The 19307-nt window shown below is 44.2% G+C and overlaps 1 protein-coding gene across 3 annotated transcripts in view; it reads left to right on the forward strand.

Annotated features, from left to right (window-relative positions):
- The window catches only part of LOC144607169 (uncharacterized), a 65843-nt gene that overhangs the window by 23033 nt on the left and 23503 nt on the right, over positions 1 to 19307 (forward strand). For 2 of the 3 annotated variants that reach the window (XR_013549073.1, XR_013549074.1), the window contains exon 3: positions 2533 to 2604. Coding sequence is in view for 1 of the 3 variants with exons in the window: in XM_078423834.1 (XP_078279960.1) it covers positions 2533 to 2604; positions 3328 to 3384 (129 nt within the window). In the remaining 2 variants the exon portion in view is untranslated. Of the gene's footprint in view, positions 1 to 2532; positions 2605 to 3327; positions 3385 to 19307 lie in introns of all 3 variants that reach the window. The other variant, XM_078423834.1, reaches the window with a different exon arrangement.

Genomic DNA, 19307 nt, shown 5'->3' on the forward strand with positions numbered 1-19307 from the left:
AAACAGGACTGGTTATTCTTTGGGTAATTAGGAACTAGGCGTCATGGTGGCACAGTGGTAGAGTTGCTACCTGACAGCGCCAAAGACCTGGCTGCGATCCTGACTACGAGTGCTTGTCTGTGTGGAGTTTGTACCTTTTCCCCATGACCTGCGTGGGTTTTCTCCGAGATCTTTGGTTTTCTCCCACACTCCAAAGACCTATAGGTTGTAGGTTAGTTGGCTTGGTATAAATGTAAAATAAATGTAAAATTGTCCCTAGTGTGTGTGTAGGAAGGTGTTAGTTTGCAGAGATCGCTGGTCGGTGTAGACTCAATGGGTTGAAGAGCCTGTTTCTGCACTGTATCTCTAAACTAAACTTTACTCATCACTCAGGTTAAAAATTCATCTGCGAATGAATTTCGCATCTGGTCCTACTGCTGAAATATTTGGGGGAATTTTACTCTGGGGGAAAAACGGATGAGGGTGAATAAAATTCTGCCAAACAAATGAGAAGACAAATTTCCCAATCGGCAATTCCGGAAATTCCCAAGAAGGGAAGGAAAGAAGAAGGGTCCAGACCCGAAACATTACCTGTCAGTGTTCTCCAGGGATGCTGCCGGACCCACTGAATTACTCCAGCATTTTGTGTCCTTTTCCCATTGGGCACTACGGGGCAACATATAAAATATATGCAATGCACAGAACTGCTCTAATGCAGATTAACCTATTTTTTAGTATTGCAGTTCAATTTATTTGGAGTTGTGTGAACATATTTCCAACCCACTATAATCTGAAGCCAACCATAGCCCAATCAACTGAGAATCAATCTCTTCCTGAGGGTCTTTGTGATGTCATGTTTTTATCTGCTAGATGATTCCATTTCAACAGAAGAAAAATGTGGACATTGCAAATGCCACATCATCTGTGATTTTTTGTACATGGAGGAGTGTGGACAGCTGCAAAATCATTCAATGGTTTGCACTCCATGCTGAGTTGTGAGTTTCAACTACTCATGCATGTATCTAGGACTTCCCAGTATGTTAAGCTTGCCTCATTGTTAGTTCAAGTTGCTGGTCTGAGTAAATTCAGCCCATGGATTTTAATGCTGGGAGGCTTCTCATGTAGGTCACTTTATGGTAACATACTTCGCACAGTGTCTCTCTGCTCTCCCTCTGGCCTCTTGCACCACGAGGTGGACAATCTTTCCTAAACCTGTGAACCAGTTTCCCACATGTGCAATCAGGAGTGTCCACTAACCCTTTCACCTTTACTTACCCTCTTCCCATCAATCTACAGCTCCACCCTGACCTAACCCCCAACAGCCAGTTACAACAGTCCTCATCCCATTACTTGCTGCTCATCCAATCTGAAATTAGGGTCCCCCATCCTCAAAAGTAATGCCAAGGCAGAATGCCCAAAACAGACATCTATGCAGGAGTCAGATGGATTGTACAGCATGCAAAACCTTGGGCTACATGCACTATAGATGGCCGATTTTTACAGCGGCAGCTAACTGTTTGTTGGACCAGTGAGCTCTTCTTTATCAATGGGTCTCAGTGGATGCCCTTCAGCTTGTGGTGATCCTGAAATGCAACCTAGCAAGACAACAATTCTGGCTTCTTCTGTAAGAACCATGGTCTTCTCCCTCTATGCCTTAAAATGACTAGATCCTAAACTTTGGAGATCGCTGCCTCAGACTCTCTATTTCTCTACCTCTTACGCCTCTTTTAAGATGCTCCTTAAACCGTATCGTTTTGACCGAGCATTAAATTCACTTGCCTTGATATCTATTTGTATGACTTAATGCAAATCATGATTGATAATACTCCTTGGGACATTTAATCATGCAAAAGATAGTGTTATTGCAAGGTGTTCTTGAATTGCTCAGCTTTTCAATGTAATTCTCCAATTGTCAATATTCCTGTATAAAAGTTTAATGAACAACGTTTAATGAATACAAACTTCTACAGATGCATTATAGAAAGTATTGTGACTAGTTGCATCTTGGCCTGGTACTGCAATTCCAATGCACAGGAACACAAGAGGCTGAGAGGGTGCTGGACTCAACCTGGTACATCACGGGCACAGCCTTTCCCTCCTTTGAAAGCCGCTACACGAGGCCTTGGCTGCAGACGATGGCATCGACCATGAAAAGTGTCCACCATCTTGGCCATGCCCCCTTCTCACTGCTACGGTTCGAGTTTGAAGTCCCACACCGGCAGGTTCAGGAACGTCTATTTTCCGACAACAATCGGGTTCTTAAACAAACCCACACAACCTTAATTGTACCTTGACACCAGGAAACTGCGGAACTCTTTGGCACGACATTGGACTTTTATTTCAGTAATGTCTTGTTTTTTTGCACAGTGCTTTTCTTTTCACTCTCTTGTGGAATTTTTGCATAATTTATGTTTAATTTATGTTGCTGTGCGCTGTCTGAATGCATGCACTTGTGATGCAGCTGCAAGTAAAGAATTTCATTGTACCTGTACCTCACGGTATTTGTTCATATGGCAATAAACTCGACTTGAATCTTTCTGTGTACATTTCCAGCAGACCCTCAATTGGCCATTTTGAACGCATTGAACTTGGAGCAAGCAGAAAGGACAGACAATCTTTGTTGGAGTGAGTTAAACATTTTGTGCAGAAACAATTCTATTGGTTTTGTGCCCTAGCTTGTGATTAAAATTAATCATCAGCTACTTTACTGCGTTAAAAAGATTAACATTTACGTATAAGGACCAAAAGTAATAGATCCTACCAAAATGAAATAAAAAATTTCGCCTGTTTTAATGAAATAAATTTTACTGTTGCAATTAATTATTCCAATGGCAATCATGCTGTCATGAAATTGTTGCTCTCCATCTCTCATTTGCTCCTTAGATATGCCTCGCGATAATATATCAAAATAGCTGTCTACTCGTACAGCTTTTAGAGTAAAATTTATGCACTTAAAATTAAGTTTATGTATTTGAGTTTCATTTGGAGCAATAAAATTTCAATCAAACCTGCAGTGCTTTGTGGAGAAGAAACACAGTGCATCTGTGAATCCAACCAGCTGAGGAAATATCTGTTCTATATAGCTTTGGAAAAAAATTAACATGTTGGACTAATTACCACAATATTGCCAAGTTACACCATTTGCATGACTATGATAATAGACCTTCTTTATGAGTGGCTATATTTCAAGATATGGGACTCATGATTCATAAATCAGATGCTGTGATATAATTAGACTCCGGTGATTATGCTCAGCATTGTACGTGACATCTGTAGGATCTAAGTCCTGTCACCTCCACAGGATGTCTAAACCTGCTATTTAACCCTTATTGTGCTTTTGTAATGCAGGCAATTCAGTCGAGGAGCAAAACCTCATATTCCGACTGGGTGGTTGACAACCCAATGGTATGATCATTGAATTCCCCCAATTACATGACCCTCCCCCTCTCCCTTCCTCCATATACCTCTTCCTTCTCCACCCATGTACCACCCCGTTCCCCTGTGAGTTCTTCACAAAGAATAGAACAAACCAAAACAGAAACTCTGATAGTGTGTCATTTTAAAGAAACCTCACGCAAATTAACTTTGCTTCGGTGTAAAACATTGTGTAAATGTCCCGACAATGAGAGCCATGAGAATCAACAGTAATCATCCTCAGTGACCCAGCTGGTTGGAGGGACAAGCAAAAAAAATCATACAAGCCTAGAAGGGCCTTGGTTTGATCTGCAGTCAGCTGAATTCAGCTTGTGGTGAGAGGGGCACTGCAATTAACAAGAGCTCGTGGGATAAAGAAAGATTGTTTCCCGATAACTACTTTCCACATTGATTGCTGGGTTTGTCACATGAGGAAATATTAAGCAAACTGAGCTAGAAGAAAGAGATGCAAGCATAAAAATATACACAATTCTTATCTGGCTTGCTTGACTGGGAGGAGGCAGATATGATGTTTCCCATGGCTGGGGCATCTAAACCAGGGTTCAGACTCTCAAAATAAGGGGAGAACCATTCAGAACTGAGATAAGAAGAAATTTCTTCATCCAGATGGTCATAGAGTCATAGAGCCGTGCAGTACGGAAACAGGCCACTCGGCCACTTTATCCATGCCAACCAAGTCAGCATATTGGGCTTGTCACATTAGCCTGCATTTGCTCCACAGCCCTCTAAACAAGTTCTATCCATATATCTGTCCAAATGTCTTTTAGAATGATTGGTAAAATGGTAATGAATCATTTGCATTCTCTGCTTAGAGGGTTGTCACTGAATATATTTAAGAAAGCTACTGATAGATTATTCGCTGTGAAGGGAATGAAGGCATATTAGATTGGTGAAAATGAATGGTCTTATTGAATAACAGAACATGCACAAGGATAAGAATGGCTTCTCCTTGCTTCCCCTTTGTATGTTCTGATCACCAGCCTTAGCTCTTAGTAGACAGTTCAAATGTGTTCATTTTGATGGAACACAAAAGTGAGATGTCCCTTGCAGTTGATAAATGCACTCTCTCTGTGTTGACATGGGTGGAGTCCACCATTATGGTGGAGCTGATGCCTGTAGAACTGTGACAAAATGATTCTAGCGAGAGAGCAGAGGAAGGGTGAAAATGGGCATGAAAAACCAATTAACCAAGCAGAAAATGTGGCAATCATTAATTGACATGTCCGTGTTGGTTATACAGCTATCATAGTAAAAGTGAATCCAATTCATGCTTACACACGGAATTACAGTTTCTGGAATCTTAAGCAAAACAGAAAGTGCTGGAATAACTCAGTCAGTCACGCAGCATATGTGGAAGGTATGGGCAGACAACGTTTCAGGTCAGGAGCCTTCTTCAGACTGATTGAAGAAGGTTCTTGACCCAAAACTTTGCCTGTCCATTCCCTCCACAAATGCTGCCTAACCTGCTGAGTTCTTCCAGCATTCTGCATATTGTTCAATTCATGGTTAAATTTCTTCATGTGCACTACACAACTAGCGGATGTGATTCCTTCTGAGATTTACTCTGGAAAGGTAGAATACAGGCTTATATTTAATTTTCCCAAATGCTGAGCTATCATTTGTAATTACCCTGTTCTACACAGTCTCGGAGTACGTTGGATAGATTGCCCAAGGAAGAGATTGAGTGTTGGAGCAACTATTACCGAGAATGTAGTCATGGATTAACTAATATGCAAATTCATGAATAATACTGATAAAGGGCGGCACAGTGGCGCAGCGGTAGAGTTGCTGACTTACAGCAACAGAGACCCGGGTTTGATTCTGACTACGGTCTGTCCAGAGTTTGTGTACTGCTGTCTGTACAGAGTTTGTCCATTCTTCCTGTGACTGCATGGGTTTTCTATGGATGCTCCAGTTTCCTCCTACATCCCAAAGGTGTACAGGTTTGTAGGTTAATTGGCTATGATAAAATTATAAATTGTCCCCAGTGTGTGGGACAGAACTAGTGTATAGGTCGGCGCGGACTCGGTGGGCTGAAGGGCATTTTCCAAGCTGTATCTCTAGAGTCTAAAGTAAAGTCTAAAGGTGTTAGAAAATAGGACATAGAGTCATGCAGCGTGGAATCTACCCCTTCGGCCCAACTCATCCATGCCAACCAAGAAGCCACATCGGAGCTCGTCCCATTTGCCTGCATTTGTCTCATATCCCCCAGCATCAACCAAGATAATACAAGACGCCCTGTGGCTGGGGAGAAAACACTGAAAAAAATTGTTGAGGGCTTAGTGAGTTGAGTCAGCAGGAAGCTGAGCCCTGATAGCCTGGCTAATCGTCTACTTAAGGGATAGAGTTAAAATAATAAATTAATGCAAAATAGCACCGTGCGGTTAAAACCGTTTTCATTCTTCCCAAAGCATCAAACTGCAAAAATTCCCCCTTTCCCAAATTAACTTTTAACAGACCTGTTTTACAAGCATCACCTCGGTTACAGCATGTCTAATAGCCTCTCGTACTGGCAAGAACACTTTTTACACATATCGAGAGGTTAGCCGTTGTGGTGTACAACAGGAAGTGTGATCAAAGATGAGCATACAGCCTGAGTTGAACCACCACCTCTGCCATTACTGGGTGGGATAATTGAGTCACTAAACACCAAATAATATTTCACAATCCCTGACAGTGTCTTTGACATTTTAAACACCGACGCAGGAGAAAACCAAGCATTTTAATTATGAGTGGCAAAGTTACATTCAATATCTTTTAGGCCTTTAAGTGGAAGATTAAAAATAACATTAAATATTAATGAGAATGAAGATATTCCATTTATATTTCCATCCCAAAGTGCTTACAATAAGATGCTACGTTGCTGTATTTAAATAGTTCTAGTCATGATTATTTTCATCAACGACCTTTTCAGAAGTTTAGTTACAGTATGATGCAAGCCCATTCAGCCCAATGAGTTCATGCTAGCTCTATACAAACCAGTTCAGTGGCTAATTGCAAATAGACCCACTGTCCTGACCTCTTCCTTTTAGCCTACTTCGTTTCAAGTACCTATCCAGTTCTGGGCAGCATGATTTAGTCTATCTTCACTGCTCGCCTGGTGGAACTTTGCAGATTCTAACCATTTGCTAATTTTTTTTAAAAATCCATGGTTAACTTTGGCTTCTTGGCCACTCAACTTTATTCAATGCTCTCAGGTTCATGCCCCCTCTACCAATGGTCTCTGTTGTGTCTACACCCTTCATGATTTTTAATACCACTATTATATCCCCCTCTTAACCTCCTGTGTTCAAGGAGCAACAACTTCAGCTCCTCAAGTTAACTGTGTAGCTAAAGCTTTTCATCCTTGGAGTTAGGGCGGCACAGTGGCAGAGCTGGCAGAGCTGCTGCTTCAGAGCGCCAGAGACCTGGGTTCAATCCTGACAATGGGTGCTGTCTATGTGAAGTTTGTACGTTCTCCCTGTGACTGCGCGGGTTTTCTGCGGGGGCTCAGGTTTCCTCCCACACTTCGAAGAATTGCAAGTTTGTAGGTCAATTGACCTCTACAACTTGCCCCTAGTTTGTAGGATGCGAATGTGGGATAAATTGAACTAGTGTATGGATGGATAACCATTGGTCGGCATGTTCTCAGTGGGTCGAAGTGCCTGTTTCCATGCTGTATCTCTAAACTAAACTATTCTCACAAATCTCTTCTTTATTTTCTCCGAAGCCTTCACTTCAGTGCTCTAGCATTGGATTACAAAAAAATATTTTATAAATGATCAAAATAATCCCCCAGCCTTTTTAATCTGTGCTTCAGATCTCTCAGGTCCAGGTTACCACCTATTTAACAATCTGTTCCCTCAAAATATTATGACTGTTGGATAGAGAAGTCCAAAGTTTCACAAAGTGGATGTAAACTTGGTCTGGTCTTACTCCTGAATCATATTCCTCTTACTTAGTGACTGGTTCTAAAAACTCCAGTCGGGCAAACTGCTTCTTCTCTGGTGAAAATGTTGTTTATTTCTCTGAGATCCACTCTCAGTCTTTTAAATCTGAGAGATTATAACCCAGTTTGTCTAATCTCTCTTTACAGAGCAAACATGCATCTATGGAAATAATCTGGTGAATTTCTATAGCACTCCCTCTATTGACACCACATCTTTCTTAGGATAGAGAGACCAAACCTGGACACAATCATCCAGATACTGTCCCACTCGACTCTATAACTTTAGTAAGGTGACTTCACTCAGGTCTTTTTGCAATAAAGCCCATTTGCTTCTGAAAAGCTTGCCAGGCCTGTTTTTCAGCATTTAGTGACGTGTACAAAAATACCCAAATTCCTCTGAACACCAACATGTTTTGGTATTCTCACACAAATATCTTCTCCCCTTGTGTACCCTACCTCCATTCAAAATGACTTTTCAGCCCAATTGTCTAATCTAATATAATTTATCTTCACCACATTTACCCCATCCATACTGTCAGGGCTATCCCATCACCATTTTCTTTTTTGACTATCTCTTCCAAAAGTTAAATATTCTGCAATATTTAATTACCAACATTGATCATTGGCCTGTTTCCATTTTGCCAATCTCTTCTTGAAGTTGAGTACTTTGGAACATTTAATCCCAATCTTTACTACCTTATAGAGACACAAAGTGCTGGAGTGTCTCAATGGGCCATAGAGTCATAGAGTCATGGAGTGATAGAGTGTGGAAACAGGCCCTTAGGGCCCAACAGGCCCAACTTGTCCACACTGACCAACATGTCCCATCTACACCAGTCCCACCTGCCTGCGTTTGGCCCATATCCCTCTAAACCTATCCTATCCATGTACCTGTCTAATTCTTTCTTAAATCTTACAATAGTACCTGCCTCAAATACCTCTGTTGGCAGATCGTTCCATACACCCACCACCCTTTGCACAGATAAGTTACCCCTCAGGTTCCTATTAAATCATTCTCCCCTCACCTTAAACCTATGTCTTCTGGTTCTCAAAAGTACACACTCAAGACATTGTCCCAATCCACTTTTAATTTTGAACGCATTTAATAGAAGGTTTATATAATCAGCTATTATGAATGAGAGTTTCACTTTTTGACCAATACAAGATACTGCACATTTAATCTGATCCAAGGTTTTCAGTGTCTCACCAGTACACAGATTCAGTGAGCATTTTAATGTCTCTTTGCTGGACTTCTTGATGCTTATATTCCCTATCAGCAATTGTATTGATATTCAAATCGAAACATAATCGTTAACCTTCACTCTCTTCCTTATTTCGCGGAATTTTCCATTTCTTCCACATGCTTATTTATACTGTTTAAGCTCTGCTCTTCAGGGTGCACATTGACTTCAATATTATACAAGCCCATTTTTTCTGTTATCGGATCTGCTTAGTTGACATTATTCGAGCTTGCAATCCTGGGTCTGGTTTAAAACCATGAAGATTTATGCCCTATTTTTGTAGATGAAGCACTGGTCTAAATGTAAATACTTGTAAAGGATAATCATTTGCAATTAGCTTTACTTCACACATTTGCCTCTTTGCCAAACTCACTCATGTTTAGTAACAATGCTCCTGCCTTTGCTGCTGTTGTTTGCCAATAGAACAAAGAGCATAGAAAAGTACAGGAGCACAAGAACAGGCCTTTTGGCTGACAATGTCTGTGACAAACATAATGCACTAATCTCAAATGCAAGAGTCATGAGTATTTTATTGTCATATGTCCCAAAACGGGGTACCAAAATTCTTGCTTGCAGCAGCGAGAAATGCAAACATGGTACTCTGTAAACACCATAATAAACAACAAAAAAGATGTTCAGTATTTATTACAAAGACAAAAACATTGCTCCCAAGTCTATGGAGTCAGAGCCTATTTGGAGGTTGTAGTGTTTAATAGCCTGACGGCTGTTGGGAGGAAGTTACTCCTGATCCTGGACAGGTTTCAGGCTCCTGTACTTTCTTCCCAATGGAAGGAGTGGATTGAGAGTGTGGCAAGCAAGGGTGGTGTGGGTCTCTGATGATGCTGGCTGCCTTTTTGAGGCAGCAACTCCTGTAGGTCTTTTCGATGGCGGGGAGGTAAGTACCCAGTTTACGAGGGTCTACTCTACACCTGTAGAAGTTCAAGAGAGTATTCGTTGACATACCGAATTTCCTCAGTCTTCAAAAGAAGTAGAGACGTTGATTATGAGGCGTTCTTTACGATTGCATCAACGTGCTGTGTTGAGGAAAGATCTTCAGAGATATGCACTTCCCAGGAACTTGACTATTTTAACTCTCTCCACCACTGTCCCGTCGATGAACACAGGTTTGTGGATCTTCAGCCTTCTTCTTCCAAAGTCAACAATCAGTTTCATGGTTTTACTGATGTTGAGAACAAGGTTGTTGTCCTGGCTCCATTCGGTCAGTCGACCGATCTCTCTCCTGTACTCTGACTCATCGACATCTGTAATTCGTCCAACAACAGTTGTGTCGTCAGCGAATTTGAAGATGGAATTGGTACTGTGTTCAGCTACACAGTCATGATCATAGAGTGAGTAGAACGGGGGACTGAGCACACGGCCTTGAGTTGCCCCTGTGCTGATGGTTATCGAGGAGGAAGTGTTGCTGCCAATTCGTACTGATTGTGATAGTTTATGAGAATGTCGAGGATCCAGTTGCAGAGAAATGCGCAAGGACCCAAGTTCCGTGAGTTTGGTAACAGTTCAGAGGGGATGATGGTGTTGAATGCCAAGCTGTAGTCTATGAACAGCCTGACATACAGTATGTGGCTTTATTGTCCAAGTGGTCCAGTACAGAGTGGGGAGCCAGGGGTGTGCCAGTTCATGATCCTTATCCTGACATTCCTTGCATATCCATGTTCCTGTCTAAAAGCGTCAATATCACAATCATATCTGCCTCCAACACTAACCTTGGCAGCATGATCCTGGCCCTACCACTCACGGCGTATGAAAAACCTGCAATTTAATTTTGCCCCTCTCACCCGAGAGCTATGTCCTCTAGGCTTTGACATTTCCACCCTGGGAGAAAGATTCTGACTGTCTACCCTATCTATGCCTCTCATCTATATACTAAAACTCTCATTTGTTTGTTTGTTTGTTCCTGAACTACAGCCAAAATAGTACACGATAGCGCAACAATTTTAGGCCCACCTTACTCACCGTCGTCCCTTTGGTGCTAATGGAAAAGCATTCATTGAAATCGGTTATATTTTTTAAGTTATTCACATTTTAAAGTTTAGATCCATCTCCCAGGGAGGGAGGGAGGAGGCGGGAAGGAGGTAGGGGGGAAGGGGGGAGAATAAGGGTGGGTTGAGGGGGGATGGAGTGTGGGGGGGGGAGAAGGGGGAGGGGTGAGGGGGAGGGGGGAGGAGAGGGTGCTGCACCAATGCAGGAGAGTTTTGGGCCCAACGGGTCCACTTGGTATAGTCATTTTCTATAATTCTTTCAGGTCTCCCCTCAACCTTCCAGAGAAAACAATCCGAGTTTGTCCAGTAGACGACATTAATGCTGACTTTAATCACCAGCCAAGATTCTTCAATGTCTTTGAAAACCACCTCTGTTGATGCAGAAATTATACATGCATGGGCAAATGCTACAACTCATTAAAAATAGGTTTGAATTGGATCGTCTGTTAAGGTACATATGAACTTGTCCCACAGTGATCATTTTCAGAAAACTTTGTCAACATAATTTTCTAATCACGTGTCATCATCTGACACCTGGATTTTGGTTCTGAGCTTGTAGTTTATCTCTGAGGGTGTCAATTAAAGTGAATCTTCAATGGCTTTCATCTTCGGTACAAATTCAGTACTTTTCATGTTGTGTCATTTCTGGAGATCTGTCAAAGCGGCATATGTATTGGAACTGAAGATAGGCACAAAAAGCTGGAGTAACTCAGTGGGACAGGCAGCATCTCTGGAGAGAAGGAATGGGTGACGTTTTGAGTCGAGACCCTTCTTCAGAGTGATTAGGAATACGGGAAATGAGAGATGTAGAGAGATAAAGAACAATGAATAAAAGATATGCAAAAAAGTAACGATGATAAAGGAAACAGGCCATTGTTCGTTGTTTGTTGGGTGAAAATGAGAAGCTAATGCGACTTGGTTGGGGGAGGGATAGAGAGAGAGGGAATGTCGGGGCTACCTGAAGTGAGAGAAATCAATATTCATACCACTGGGCTGTAAGCTGCCCAAGCGAAATATGAGATGCTGTTCCTCCAATTTGCATTTAACCTCACTCTGACAATGGAGGAGACCAAGGACGGAAAGATCTGTGTGGGAATGGGAAGGATAATTAAAGTGTTTAGCAACCAGGAGATCATGAGGCTCTCACTAGGGCCTTCACCATATCCCATAGCTCTGCTCTTGCTCCCCCTCTCCCCATTCGTAACAAGGATAGAGTCCCCCTTGTCCTCACCTTCCACCCCATCAGCCAGCGTATACAACAAATTATCCTCCAACATTTCCGTCACCTCCAACGGGATCCCACTACTGGCCACATCTTCCCATCTCCCATCTCCTCCCCTTTCTGCTTTCCGCAGAGACCGTTCTCCCTGGTTCACTCGTCCCTTCCTACCCAAACCACCCCCTCCCCAGGCACTTCCCCAGCAACCGCAGGAGATGCAACATATGTCCCTTTACCTCCCCCCTCAACTCCATCCAAGGACCCAAACAGTCTTTCCAGATGAGACAGAGGTTCACCTGCACCTCCTCCAACCTCATCTATTGTATCCGCTGTTCCAGGTGTCAACGTCTCTACATCGACGAGACCAAATGCAGGCTCGGCAATCGTTTCGCTCAACATCTTCGCTCAGTCCGCCTTAACCAACCTGATCTCCCGGTGGCTCAGCATTTCAACTCCCCCTCCCACTCCCAGTCTGACTTTTCTGTCATGGGCCTCCTCCATTGTCATCGCAAATTGGAGGAACAGCATCTCATATTTCGCTCGGGCAGCTTACACCCCAGTGGTATGAACATTGATTTCTCTAACTTTAGATAGTTCCTCTGTCCCTCTCTATCCCCTCCCCCTTCCCAGTTCCCCCACTGTCTTCCTGTCTCCAACTACATCCTTTCTTTGTCCCGCCTCCTCCCCTGACATCAGTCTGAAGAAGGATCTCGACCCGAAACGTCACCCATTCCTTCTCTCCTGAGATGCTGCCTGGCCCGCTGAGTTACTCCAGCATTTTGTGATATCTTTGATTTGTACCAGCATCTGCAATTATTTTCTTACGCAGATCAGGTAGGTTCAGGCGGACAGAGGGAAGGTGTTCAGCGAAACAATTGCCCAGTCTACGTTCAGTCTCGCCAATATTTGAACCTATCACTTCGAGTAAGATTACATTTATTTCATTCTAGTATGGTTTTGTTTTGTATCGGCACTCTTTTCCACTCAACAAATTTTTTGAAGAAATAAGGAACCACAGATGGTTGTTTACACAAGAGGACACAAAGTACTGGAGCAACTCAGCAGGTCTGGCAGCTCTGGAAAACATGGATAGGTGATGTTTTGGGTTGGGTCCTTTCTTAGGCCTGATTGTAGTTGGGTAGAAGGGAGGGGGGGGGGGGGCGGGGTGGGAGAAAGCTGGGAGAGAGCTGAGGCAGGACAAAGCGTGGCAGGTAAAAGGTGGACACAGGCAAGAGGAGGTTTTGGTAGGCAGAAGGTTGGACAGAGGCCAGAGATTCAAGCAGAAGGTTTGCAACAACTTTCAAGTCAAGTCAAGTCAATTTTATTTGTATAGCACGTTTAAAAACAACCCACGTTGACCAAAGTGCTGTACATCTGATTAGGTTCCAATGGATAAAAAATGAAACATACAGTAGCACGCAAACAGTTCACAGCGCCTCCTCGATGAGCCTCAAACGCTAGGGAGTAGAAATAGGTTTTGAGCCTGGACTTAAAGGAGTCGATGGAGGGGGCAGTTCTGATGGGGAGAGGGATGCTGTTCCACAGTCTAGGAGCTGCAACCGCAAAAGCGCGGTCACCGCTGAGCTTAAGCCTAGACCGCAGGCTTTAACAATATAATTCCCCCCGAAGAACATCTCTATTCCCTTAAATGATAACCAAAGATCTCACAAAAGTTATCATAAATACCGAGGTTTTTAATAGAGCCGGAGTAAGTTTGAGCTGCCATTTTGTATTGTTTCCACTTTAGAGACTATACAGCTTATACCCAATGATCAGCATTATCTATCCTTAATTTCTCTGCACTCAGCCCTAAATTCAGGGCCTGTTGCTTCACGTCTGCCCATTGATAGAGCATTACTACTGTAATGGTGAATCTTCCAACTCCATACCATCATTTGTTTGATGTATTGAAACAACTTTCTTACTTTGGACAGCTTGAGTTCTTAGGCCTTCCTCATTAATAGTGTATTATATATGTAAGTTTGGGTTCCTAATCTTGAGAGTATGGAGAGTAAAGTGTGAGAAATATGTGTGAGAGTTCCAAGAGATATGAGTGTCTTGGTTATTCAAGATTTGTTGAAGATTGTGCTTTTGGTACATTATAATACACTTTTGATCTGTTTTTTCACTTATTCGTTTTTCCAGTATCATGGCATTAATGGCGAGAACAGCAACTGTCCATACCCAGTGGTACTTCAGTAGTGGTGGTGAGCCTCCTTGATGAATCTCTCGGTCTTTGTGGTGAAAGGCCACCCACAGTGGTGTTGGATCGGGTGTTCACAGATTTAGACTTAGTGATAACAAAGATATTTTCGGAACAGGATGTTGCTTGATCTGTGTGAGGTGGTATCCCCACGATTCTGCTGCCCTAGCCAATTTTTGTGGTACTGGTCGTGTTTGTGAGGTGCTTTTGGGGTAAGTTGGGCAAGTAACTCCGGTGCATTTTGTAAATGGCACAAACTACGATCAATGTACACTGGCAATGGAGAGAATGGATGTTTAAGGTGGTGGATGGGGCTTCAAACAAGCGGGTTGCTTTGACTTGGCAGGAACTGCAGATGCTGGTTTAAACCAAAGATAGACACAAAATGTTGGAGTTTATCAGCTGGACAGGCGGCATCTCTGGAGAGAAGGAATGGATGACGTTTCAAGACTCAACCCGACCCAAAACGTCACCCATTCCATCTCTCCAGAGATGCTGCCTGTCCCGCTGAGTTACTCCAGCATTTTGTGTCTATCTTCGGTTGCTTTGACTTGGTTAATATTAAGCTTCTTGAGTGTTGTTGGCGCTGTACTCATCGAGACAAGAGGAGAGCATTCCACAACATTCTGAGACATTACACTTGTAGATGGAATGGTTGTGTGTTGATAGGATATGAGACACTCAGTGCAGGATATTCAGTATTTGAACTCACATTATTTAATATGGCTGGTCATGTTGAGTTTCTGGTCAGTGATGTCCCCCAAGATGTTAATTATGGGAGACTCTGCGACTGTAGACATCCTCTTGTTGGAGATGGTCATTACTTTTTGTTTAACAGGTGTGAATACCTACCATCTATTAGACTATGCATGAATACTGTCAGGATTTTGCTCCATTTATGCATAACTTGCTTCATTTGTGTAAGAAATTGAATTGAACACTGTGCAATGTAAGAAAATAACTGCAGATGCTGGTACAAATCAACAGTATTTATTCACAAAATGCTGGAGTAACTCAGCAGGTCAGGAGAGAAGGAATGGGTGACGTTTCCGGTCGAGACCCTTCTTCAGACTGATGTCAGGGGGGCGGGACCTAAAGGAAGGATATAGGTGGAGACAGGAAGTTAGAGGGAGAACTGGGAGGAGGGGGGGGGGGGGGGGGGGGGGAGAGGGACAGAAGAACTATCTAAAGTTGGAGAAGTCAATGTTCATACCGTTGGGCTGCAAGCTCCCCAAGCAAAATATGGGGTGCTGTTCCTCCAATTTCCGGTGGGCCTCACTATGGCACTGGAGGAGGCCCATGACAGAAAGGTCAGACTGGGAGTGGGAGGGGGAGTTAGCCACCGGGAGATCAGGTTGGTTAAGGCGGACTGAGCGAAGGTGTTGAGCGAAATGATCGCTGAGCCTGAGTTGTGCAATCATCAGTGAATAACTCCATTTCTGACCGTATGAAGTACAGACAGTTGATGAAACACCTGAAGATGACTGGGCTTAGGGGACTGCCCAGAGGCCATTGAAAACTGAGGTGAGAAAAAACCTTTTCACCCAGAGAGTTGTAAATTTGTGGAATTCTCTGCCACAGAGGGCAGTGGAGGCCAAATTACTGGATGGATTTAAGAGAGAGTTAGATAGAGCTCTAGGGGCTAGTGGAATCAAGGGATATGGGGAGAAGACAGGCACAGGTTATTGATTGGGGGCGATCAGCCATGATCACAATGAATGGCAGTGCTGGCTCGAAGGGCCGAATGGCCTCCTCCTGCACCTATTTTCTATGTTTCTATGTTTCTATGCTTCCATTCACATTGCTTACAAGAGGTCTACTTTTGTATTAATGGCAAATTTGTTTCTTCACATCAGACAAGTCATTAAGAAATATGCCGTGCGGTTGTATCACCAATACATAGCATGTGGGATACCACAGCCTGCCACTTTGCAAACCTACCAACCCTCTCCACATTCTGTCCCCTGCTGTTTGGCCAGTTTCTTAGCCAGTTAATGGTTCTGGTCCTTCGGTTCTGTGAGCTTCATCCAGTATCTTAAGTGAGACTTTATTAAATGGTTGTATGAATAATAATGAAATGGTATTAACTAAATAACATTCATAAACATGTTACTGATTGCCACTTTGCACTCTTCAAAAAAATCATTTAGGTTCACTGGACGTGCCCTATCATTTACAATCATTAGCAACAGAAAATTCTTAATTATACAGGAATTAGGGTTACTGATTATCAGTCCCTTATATTTAGTTATCCCAATATCGTTTTAATGAAGAATATTCAGTTGGTTACGTTCAATGGTGTTATTGTGTATACCTATAGTCAAGTCAAGTCAAGTCAAATTTATTTGTCACATACACATACTCGATGTGCAGTGAAATGAAAGTGGCAATGCCTGCGGGTTGTGCACAAAAAGAATTACAATTACAGCATATAAATAAAGTTAATAAGTTACTAAACATAGCACAAAAAGTGTCGACAAAAATTTAGTCTCTGGGGTTATAAAAGTTGACAGTCCTGATGGCCTGTGGGAAGTAGCTCCGTCTCATCCTCTCCGTTTTCACAGCGTGACAGCGGAGGCGTTTGCCTGATCGTAGCATCTGGAACAGTCCGTTACTGGGGTGGCAGGGGTCCCTCATGATCTTGCTTGCTCTGGATCTGCACCTCCGGATGTATAGGTCCTGCAGGGGGACGAGTGTAGTTCCCATGGTGCGTTCTGTCGAACGCACTACTCTCTGCAGGGCCATCCTGTCCTGGGCAGAGCTGTTCCCAAACCAGACTGTAATGTTGCCGGACAGGATGCTCTCTACAGCCCCAGAGTAGAAGCAATGAAGGATCCTCAGCGACACTCTGAATTTCCTCAGTTGTCTAAGGTGGTAAAGGCGCTGCTTAGCCTTACCCACCAGTGCGGCAATGTGCGTTGCCCACGTCAGATCCTCTGCGATGCGGACTCCCAAGTATTTGAAACTGCTCACCCTATCCACAATAGACCCATTTATCTCGAGTGGCGTGTACGTCCTTGGATGTTTAGCCCTTCTGAAGTCCACAATCAGCTCCTTTTAAGTGACATTCAAGAGGAGGCTATTGTCCTGACACCAGAGTGCCAGATCAGCCACCTCCTCCCGGTAGGCCTTCAAGATTCAAGATTCAAGATTCAAGATAGCTTTATTTGTCATCCAATATTGGACGAAATTCAGTCACCCACAGTCCAACAATAAAAGCATTAAATAAGCATTAAAATTACACAACCCCAAAAAACCTCCAAAACACAGTCCAACAATAAAAGCATTAAATAGGCATTCAAATTACCCAACCCCAAAAACACACAAAAAAAGAAACATCCATCAAAGAAACATCCATCAAGTGAGTCTCCTCCAGTCCTCTCCTCACTGTGATGGAAGGCCACAATGTCTTTCCCTTCTCCTGCTGTCCTCGCCCGCAGTCAGGTTGTTGTGGTTGCAGGCCACACCGGACGGTCCACAGCGGGCCAAGCCCAAGGCGCGTCGCATCGCAGCCGCTCCCGCAGCCTCCGAAGACGGCCGGCTCCGCCGATGATAAGTCCGATCCGGGGCGGGCGAACACGCTGCTGCTGCCGCTGTTGCTGCACGTCGGGGCGGTCGTGGCTCCCGACATTGAAGCCCCCGCCCAGCAGAGAAATATCCCGCGGCATATCTTAGGCCGCGCCGGATGGTGAAATGTCCTCGACCCAAGCCCCGCGATCCGGGGCGGGCGAACCCGCTGCCGCTGCCGGAGCTCCCGATGTCGGCATCCACGCGGCCCGAGCCTAAGGCGAGTCGCAGCCGCTCCCGCAGCCTCCGAAGACGGCCGGCTCCGGTGATGGTAAGTCCGATCCACGGGCTCTGTGAACCAGAGCCCTGGAGGCCGCCAGCTCCAGGAGTTGGGCCGATGGTAGGCCGCAGCTGGAACGGAGACACGGCCCAGAAAACAAAGGTCGGGTCTCCGTTCGGAAGGGACACATATTTACAATTTTACAGTTCCCCCCCTCCCCCCCACATACACACATAGTACACAAACACAAAAACACCACATCACAACTACAATTAAGACAAAAAAAACACAAAGACAAATGGACCGCAGGTGAGCCGCAGCTGCTAGGGCAGCGCCGCTCATCGTTGTTGGAGATCCAGCCCACCACCACAGTGTCATCAGCAAACTTGATGATGGAGTTTGAGCTGAACCTGGCCCCACAGTCATGTGTGTACAGGGAGTACAGTAGGGGGCTAAGGACGCAGCCCTGGGGGGGATCCTATGTTCAGGGTGAGGGAGCTAGATGTGTGTTCCCCCATCCTGACCACTTGGGGCCTGGCAGTGAGAAAGTCCAGGACCCAGGCACACAGAGGGGTGCTAAGCCCCAGTTCCAGCAGCTTCTCAACCAGTCTGCTGGGGACTATTGTGTTGAATGCTGAACTAAAGTCAATGAACAGCATCCTCACATAGCCCCCCTGGCTGTCCAGATGAGAGAGAGCGGTGTGTAGAACCTGGGAGACCTGGGGTGGCAGGGGTCCCTCATGATCTTGCTTGCTCTGGATCTGCACCTCCGGATGTATAGGTCCTGCAGGGGGACGAGTGTAGTTCCCATGGTGCGTTCTGCCGAACGCACTACTCTCTGCAGGGCCATCCTGTCCTGGGCAGAGCTGTTCCCAAACCATGATTAAAAGCCTTATCTTCCTCTTCTTCTTGCGTTTGAGGCAGCAGAAATTATGTAACGCCCTCCAGGCGCTGTAGCCAGTGCAATGTGCTGTTGTCAAGGGTCGTGAGGTCTACCCCTCCTTATCAGCCTATCAAAAAGCCTTATCAAAAACCTTTAAAAAATGTGCATATAGGACATCGACCGCCCTACCTTTATAATCTCCCCTCCCTTTCTTCTGTCTCTCAATCTTCTCTCCTTCTCTTCGCAAGTACGTATATTGCAGCTACTATTCCAGATTGTCCCTGGTGAGTGTAGGATAGTGTAAGTGTGCGGGGATCACTGGTCGGTGCGGACTAGTTGGGCTGAAGGGCCTGTTTCCGTGCTGTATCTCTAAACTAAACTAAACTGGATGTCCCAGCGATGTTCACATGTTCCAAAGAACAATTAACATACTCTTAATTGCATAAAACTATGCACAGCAATGAGGATTGCTGCTTTAAAAAATAGGACATGACACATGCACTTAGACTGGGAAAACAAAATAACTTGGTCACAAGGGACTGCAGATGCTGGTTAACAAACAAAATGACACAAAGTGAGGGAGTAACTAAGTGGGTCAGGCAGCATCTTTGAAGGAAATGAATAGGTGA

The sequence above is a fragment of the Rhinoraja longicauda genome, chromosome 28 (genome assembly GCF_053455715.1).
Source record: "Rhinoraja longicauda isolate Sanriku21f chromosome 28, sRhiLon1.1, whole genome shotgun sequence".
NCBI lineage: Eukaryota > Metazoa > Chordata > Chondrichthyes > Rajiformes > Arhynchobatidae > Rhinoraja > Rhinoraja longicauda.